Source organism: Lates calcarifer, unplaced genomic scaffold (genome assembly GCF_001640805.2).
Source record: "Lates calcarifer isolate ASB-BC8 unplaced genomic scaffold, TLL_Latcal_v3 _unitig_5257_quiver_3172, whole genome shotgun sequence".
Lineage (NCBI taxonomy): Eukaryota > Metazoa > Chordata > Actinopteri > Centropomidae > Lates > Lates calcarifer.
In genome coordinates, this window is record NW_026117403.1 from 3751 (window position 1) to 11882 (window position 8132).

The 8132-nt window shown below is 38.6% G+C and overlaps 1 protein-coding gene and 1 long non-coding RNA gene across 2 annotated transcripts; both read left to right on the forward strand.

Moving 5' to 3' along the window:
* The first annotated feature begins 1891 nt into the window (after nucleotides 1–1891).
* On the forward strand, nucleotides 1892–4233 carry LOC108874218 (uncharacterized). The gene is made up of 4 exons (XR_001959631.2): nucleotides 1892–2103; nucleotides 2212–2264; nucleotides 3941–3997; nucleotides 4179–4233. It is a non-coding gene; the product is annotated as an uncharacterized LOC108874218 (long non-coding RNA).
* Nucleotides 4234–5406: 1173 nt separating this feature from the next.
* Nucleotides 5407–6130, forward strand: LOC108874217 (GTPase IMAP family member 4-like). The gene is given in 4 exon segments (XM_018662680.2): nucleotides 5407–5469; nucleotides 5471–5530; nucleotides 5532–5759; nucleotides 5762–6130. Coding segments are annotated over 4 exon segments (669 nt in total). The 3' UTR covers nucleotides 6080–6130.
* The last annotated feature ends 2002 nt before the right edge of the window (nucleotides 6131–8132 follow it).

Consider the following 8132-nt stretch of genomic DNA (forward strand, 5'->3'; position numbering starts at 1 on the left):
GGGGGAGGGGAAGAGGAGTTGATTGAGTCTGTGAGAAGCTGCCACAGGGAGGTTACAGTCAAGAGAGCCATGAGCTGTCACAGATGATGAGTTCTGAAAAATATTATCACAGAAAATAATTAGCATAAAAGCTTTTATTTTAAATTTGTTGCAACAAATTCAGGTTTCTTACAGCATTTTCCTTATTGAAAACTAAATTCTACCTGAAATGTATCAATAAAAATCTTCTTTTGCAGTTAATGTCACCAGTTTATAGTTTAGTTTTAATAGCATTCCCTGTCACTGATGTGCCTTTAATTATCGGTTCTATCAGGGATCATTTATGTGTTTATCTTACGGGGGTGAGCCACCTCACAGGTTGGTTATATTACCTGTTGACCTCAGCTCAGTGAGCTAAGACAATGTTTAATGCAGTGTTTTTTCTGATATGAAAATGGATATTATTCAGCACATCTAACCTCAGCAGGCCCCTCTTCAGAAACTCATATCTGCAGATGTCAAAGCTGGCTCAAAAAATTAAACTGGCTTCAAATTAATTTTAAGGAATTGTAGGTTATTTTGAATTCATGTAATCTTTCTCCATCACCCTTTCTGTTTCTTTCCATCTCTCTACTCATCTTCTCCCATATGTCTCCCCTTGACCAAAGCTGAGCGTGGATTGATGCTGTCTTTACAGTTTGGTTTTGATCAGTTAGGAAATTTCACACGGGGTCAGCTGATTTTTTCGTGTTACTCAGTGTACGGCGACAGGAAAAGTGCACTAGGTCCACGGGCGTCGAGGTGAACCAGCTGAATATAAGCCACTCAAGTTGACGACAAGTGCATTGAAAAGTAAAAGCTGCTGGCCTTTACCTTTTCTTTGTCAAAGCGCCTGTTCGGCAAGTAGTTAGTAAAGTAATATTTTCAGCCTTGTCCACAGTCTCATAACATGTTTAACAGGAAGCACAGCACGCTGGTTAAGCTCATGGCAAACTGTTACTAACAGCTAAAATGAAAGCTTGTCTGTATATAGTCTAACTGGTTAGTTTGTCACTAATCTCCAAATTTTGCAAATTGCTATAAACTTCACTCTCTTAAACCAGTAACAGTCTGAGCTGGACTGATAGGGGTCTGTATGGATAAAGATAAAATCCTAATGATACCCATCCCTACAGCTGGTTAGTGGCTTCGCCCTGACTTTAGGCAGATGAGATATTCACTGTTCAAATAACTTCATTATAAGCCTTGTTTAAGCATAAATGATTTATATATGCACCCAATAACAGAACTTAAAAAAATGCTTTTGCTCAAAGCTCAAAGCTTTTAAACTCAAGTTAAAACTGAGTTTTATCTCCTTTTGGGAGGGGGTATCTGTGTGTGTGTGTGTGTGTGTGTGTGTGTGTGTGTTTGTGTTTGTGTTTGAGGGGGGAGGGGAAGAGGAGTTGATTGAGTCTGTGAGAAGCTGCCACAGGGAGGTTACAGTCAAGAGAGCCAAGAGCTGTCACAGATGATGAGCTCTGAAAAATATTATCACAGAAAATAATTAGCGTAAAAGCTTTTATTTTAAATTTTTACATCTCGGAAGTGTGAACTGTTACGCCAGCGTGTGCCCTGCGACCTGCGTTGACCCCGCGGTTGCCGGGGTCCCGCGGTCGCCGCTCCCCCGACGGGCGCCGGGTGCGAGGGCCCGTTCAACGCTGCTCGCAGCTTTAATTGTACATTGTCCTTGAGTGGCCAGAAAGGCTCTTCTAAATAAAATGTATTACTATTATTGTGTATTAATTGTAAGTGGGTCAGAGTTCCTTTTGAATATCAAAACCACAACACCTTGTTCTGTTTTATTGTTCACACTTACCATAACTGCCCCAGTATATTGACTCTCTGCCAGGTAACAGACTGGTGTAGCCTGCTTTCTATAAGAGTAACTTCTACAATCTCAGCCTAAAGATTCTTAAGTTATGAGTCTGTCAGTCAACTCAGACAGGTTCATTGTTGTCAAACTGGTAGCGAGCCCTGCCTCCTTAATCTGACAGAAAGGCTGTCACAGGTGAACTGATTTCCAAGCAAGCATGTACTTTCACACATGAGCTTTAAGGAGGAGTGACACCATGGGAATTTGACCTGGTGAGTACAAAGGGCATTAAACAAGTGTATAAAAATACACAGGATTAATGTATTTATTATTGAACTTTTAATAATTGTTAATTGATAATCCTCATTTGTGATGTTCAGACGTGCCTGGTGGACAAGAGATGGACTAGAATCACAGTTTGTAGCTGTTAAAAGTAAGTGGACTACACATTATATGTTAAGACAAAACTGAACCAAAACTACAATTAAAAAAAAATCATAATGTAATAAAAGTGTGTAAAGGTGACACAGAACAAATGTTAGCTGGCAGTGTACAAAAGATTTCATTTTATTTTGATGTGTTGGCCTGACATCTGGGAATTAAATCCAGATATTTGTATTATAAAGTCCTTGAATGACAGTTTCTGTTAAAGTTTGTGTGAAAGGTTATAGTCCAGATATGTTTACATATTAGTATATTTAGTTTTACTGTATTACTTTGAGCAACTGTATAATAATATGACAGATAAAATAAATATATCCTCTATAACACTTCTTACCTAGTATCTCTTGCTAAGTCATGATAAAAAACAGTCTATTAAATGATAATTCGTACCTAGTGAGTCAGGCACAAACAGTAAAACTATAGTTACATTCACCCAGCAACATAGTTGAGTGGTAGCATCACATTTACTGTTCCAGGAAGCAGGTGCAACAAGGTCAACAGCAAGAAAGATCTCAATCAAAAACAGCCTAGACATGCCCATACATGCAAAAAACATGGACAGCCACTCCCACTTTATAAGTTCACACAGACACTGACTGCACACTACCTGCTAAACGCAAAACAGATAAAAAAAAAATTTAAGTCAAAAATCTGATGATGTTGTCCCAGCCTTTCAAAGTGAAGTGATGTGGTTACTTAACAAAAATCCCACAAGTTTTTTTTTTTTTTTTTGTGAATTACAATTTTAATCTCTGAATTTCTGACTTTATCCTCATGATATTACTTACAATGGCCCTGATACAATGTCATACCCTCCTCTGGTCCAGCCAGGCAACAAATATTTTCATATTAGTAAATTACTTTCATCAAATGTTATTTCTGTCATATTAAATCTAAGTTTAATCAGATTGTTTGCTTTGTAATAATATATAGATATAGAGAGAGGTATATTTGCTCATTTTTGGGAACTAATGTGTCATTATCAATATCAGGTGATTTCATGAACTTAATTGTTCTTGGAGAAAACGTCTTGATTTATCTGTTTAACCCATTTGTGAGCATTACAATAATATGGAATAAATCTAAGCTTAGTAGAAACAAGCAATATTTATATGGCTGGAATGGATCCAAAATGTTATTCTGGCTTCTGGGGTTTTATCATTCAATAACAGCTTTGTAACCTAGAAGGGATTAGAAAACAAATTCTGTCTTCCCAGTGTCTGAACTTTGGAGATGTGTTTAAATAAGGCACCTTTTTCAGTCTGTAAATGGCCGATCAGCTTGACAGTTATCTATATTATGCCAAAGTTGCGGTGTGTTCGGTAAAAGTTGTGAGTACTATACTCTTAGCTGATCGTCCAGAGAAATGTGGTCCTTTGAAAGTTTATAGGAAATTGAACTGAAGAAAAGAAAATACTAAGGAATACTCACACTTACAAAGGATTCTCAAATCAAAATACTCAACTAAATATAGTGGGTACTTATCCAATTACAGAGTGGGTCTCAAAGGTCAGACTTCATGCAGCTGTTAATGCTGGAAATTGTCTGCAGCAATGTTTGGGTTATCCAGAATAAATGGCATTGGAAAAAAATATGCTAACTCTCTAAGCACCTTTCTGTGTTTTTGTGTTAACACTGTGCGTTGTTTTTCCTCCAACCCAACAGTCTAAGGCTATATTCGGAGAAGTTTCCACCAAAGTGAAAAAATGGCAGGACCACGAGGTAAGTTTGGTAGGCAAGCATTCAAATGAAAAGCAGCCCAGCAGTAAACACTACAAAGGGCTCGATTTGGGGTCTGGGGGTTTTGCCTTTACTTTTGGGGAGTCATCCATCCTGCAATGATGATTTTATAGCTTATATCTTATATCAATATCTTTCTTGATGGTGCTTGTGTTTTCTACAGCATCTGAACTCAGGATTGTGATGTTTGGAAAAGTCAAAATGAGAAGACAACTCTAACTAACTTCATCATAGGGAAATTAGATACCTCTACTCTAAAAAAAAATGTCCATGAAGTCTATTGCCCATGGAGAGGGAGGAGAATGCCTCTAACAGTAGTGAAAACCCCAGATGTCTTCAGTCTGTCTGTGGATAGAGTGAGACATGAGATAAAGACATGTGTGGCTCGTTGTCCTCCTGGACCAAATGTTCTGCTGCTGTTGGTGAAACCTTCTGATTTCACTGAAGAGAACAGACTTACACTTAAGTTCATCCTGAGTTTGTTTGGTCAAGATGCTTTTAAATATTCAATGGTCATCATAACACACAACAACGAGGGAAAGAATTCAGCAGTGAATCAAATCATCCGAGACTGTGAAACAAGGCAGCACAGATTTAACTTTGATAAAAAAGACTTTCTCCACACATGATCTTGAAGCACTGATGAACAAGATGGAGAAGATAGTGAGTGACAACAGGGGAGGACATCTCAACTATACTGAAGGGGCTGATCCTGTGGAAGCACGTGAATGTGCAAAACCAAAACCCTCCTCTGAACATAGTGTTGTGTGGAAGATTTTGGAGTTGGTAAGTCTTCAGCAGCCACTGCCATTCTGGGAAGAAAGAAAGGGTCCATCAGGCAACTCAGCAGTGTGTGTGAAAAATCAGGGAGATGTGTGTGGACGTCAGGTTTCTGTACTGGAGCTTCCTGCCTTGTGTGGAAAATGTCAGGAGGCAGTGATGAGGGAATCATTTGGGTGTCTCAACCTCTGTGATCCTGAGGGTGTCCATGCCTTCATCCCTGGTCCTACCTGTGGATCCCCTCACTGATGAAGACAAGAAAGAATTAGAGACCATCCAGAAAATCTTCACCTCTCGAATCAATGACTTCACCATGATTCTGTTCACTGTGGAGTCAGATCCTACAGCTCCAGCTGTTGTTAATTTTCTAAAAGAGACAGAGACATCCAAGAGCTCTGTCAGAGCTGTGGTGGTAGATATTTTGTCTTCAACATCAAGGACAAGCAGCAGGTCCCTGAGTTGTTGGATGTTGTGGAAAAAATGAGAGCTGTGGGATGCAGAGGTTTCACAAAGGAAATGGTTGCCAAGCCTCGGATGAATAAGGCTGTAAGATGTGAACCGAGTCAGGAAAAAGCAGTTTCTTAAAGAGCAGAGCCCAGACCCTTTCAGGGATGGTGCTGGTTGGGAAGACTGGCAGTGGTAAGAGTGCCACTGGAAACACCATTTTGGGGAGGGAATGCTTTCCATTCTAAAGTCAGCATAAAGTCAGTAACCAGACTTTGCAAGAAAAAAGAGGGGAGAGATTGACGGGGAGGCCTGTTGTTGTGGTCGACACCCCGGTTTGTTTGACACAACTCTGTCCAATGATCAAGTCAAACAGGAGCTTGTAAAATGTGTCAGCATGTTGGCTCCTGGTCCTCATGTGTTCTTACTGGTGCTGCAGATTGGTCGCTTTACACAGCAGGAGAAAGAAACTGTGGATCTGATAAAGAGGTTTTTTGGCAAGAAGTCAGCAGACTTCCCCTCATGGTTATATTCACCAGAGGAGATGATCTTAAAAATCAAACAGTTGAGAGTTACATTGAAGAAGACAGTGAGGACTTTGTCAAAAAGCTGATAAATGAATGTGGAGGACGATACCAGGTCTTCAATAACAATGATCAGAAAAATCGCTCTCAAGTCAGCCAGCTGCTGACCAAGGTGGAGTCAATGGTGAGGAAAAATGGCAGCAGCTACTACACCTCAGAGATGTTCCAAGAGGCTGAGGCAGCCATACAAAAGGAAATGCAGAGGATACTGAAGGAGAAGGAAGAGGAGATACAGAGACAGGAGCAGGACCTTTAAAAGACAACATAAAGAAAAACTGCGAGAGAAGGAGAAAAAAAATTGAACAAGAAAGAGCAGAGAGAGTCAAAGGCACTTAAAGAAAAGGAGGGAACAAATCTTGCAAAGAGCAGATGAGGAAGAAAAGGGAGGGATGAAAAAAGAGCAACAGGAGCAAAGGGAGAAGAAAAGGCAGGAGGAAAGTCAGCGACAGCAGTGGGAACAAAAAAAATTGGATTTGGAGAGGAATCAAGTTTCAACCAGAAAAAAAACCAACTGCTGGCCAAAAGCTGATACACAACAGAGAAGAAATACAAAAAGAACGAGAAGCTTGGGAGAATGAACAAAAAGAATGGTGGGATAAACGACGTCAAGAAAGATCAACAGAGAAAAGAGGAGGAGCAAGCACGACTGAAAAAGCTCCAAGAAGAATATGAGCAGGAAAGAGAGAATACGAACACAGAAGACAAGAAGAAGATCGACTCAGAAAGAACAGGAGGAAAAAGAATGGAAAGAATTACAAGAAAACTTTCAGAATAAAGTGGAGGATTATGAAGAAGAACAATGAAGAGGAGGCCAGAAAACAAGCTGAAGAGTTCAATGAGTTCAGACAAAAAACTATACCACGGACTTTGCTGCTCTGGTGGAAAAGCCATGAAAAGGAAATGGAGGAGATGAAGCAAAAGCAACAACAAAACAAAGACTTTATGATTAAACGCCTGTGCATGAACAACGCATATCAGAGAGACTTTAATAGACTGAAGAAAAAAAAGAAGAAGAAATGTATGACCTTATGCACAAACCTTTCACACAAAACAAAGACATTGATGAACTGAACAAAGTACATGAAGAGAGATAAATGACTGGATACAGGATCATGTGAAGAAATCCACAGAAGACAAGGCTTGTTGCATTTTATGAGATGGTTTCTCACAACAGCAGCAAGGTTTTAACTGCAAGACTTTGGTAGTTTTTGGTTTTGTATTGACACAAATTGTGCCAGAGTGTATAGTTTTGCATACTGGTTATGTGTACATACAGGCTTTTATCAAGTATATTATATTTCTTTGCTAATAATTTTGTTAAATAAATAATAAATAAATAGCTAGAGTAGAAATAATGACATAGAGCTGTTTCGGTCCTACTGAAAAGGCAACTGTGTAAGTCTCTATGAACATTTAAATCCCTGTAAGCACCCGATCAATCTCAAAACATTTTCTTGCAAATGCAAATGAACTTCCCTTGTGTAAGTATATAAAGCAAACTGCACTATACTAGTCTGTATAGAGATTTTTTTGTTGTTGTTCAATTCAAATACAACGTGAAGAAAGAACCAGCTGCTCCTGATGATGACTGATGATTGAATTTCATCCAACAGAAGATGTTAAAACAGATTATGACTAAGCAATATTTACCATAATCAGCAGTTATGAACTCTTCCAGATATTTCATTGTTAAGGAACATGACATTAAAATAGGTTTAGTTTCACTTTCTTGCAAAAATCAAAATAAGCATTATTACTACTATTAGTTATTATTAGTTGTACAAGAAGATCCTTTACTCTCTGTATGTTGCAACTGTGGATCAAACTTGTTACACCACATTCACACTTTCAGAAATACTCTGACCCAAATGACTGGCCATAACAAATTGGCTCAATCACTCAAGTCTTTACACCAGTCCATTTCTCATATATCCAACATGTTTACTATGAAAATGTACTGTGGTGGAGTATATTAACAGTAGCTAATTAATGTTAAATGTTAACATTTAGTATGTTACAGCTGTTACATATGTTAGAACATCAATCAAACCACTGTCATCTCATTTTCAGGCTGTGGATTAGGCTAGTTTAAATAACGTTGAATAATTTAGCAGCTACCACTAAAAACTGTAGTTTCTGTCTTTGCCTTGTAGATATTATTAATTTCTGTTACTTGCAAATGTTGAAAGCTAAAAGTCACAAGCTTCGATATGGGATACAAAAGGACATGGATTTCATAAATGGATCTGATACTGGATTGAGATTAATAAAATTCCAAACCTCAAACTACATACTTATTTACCACAATA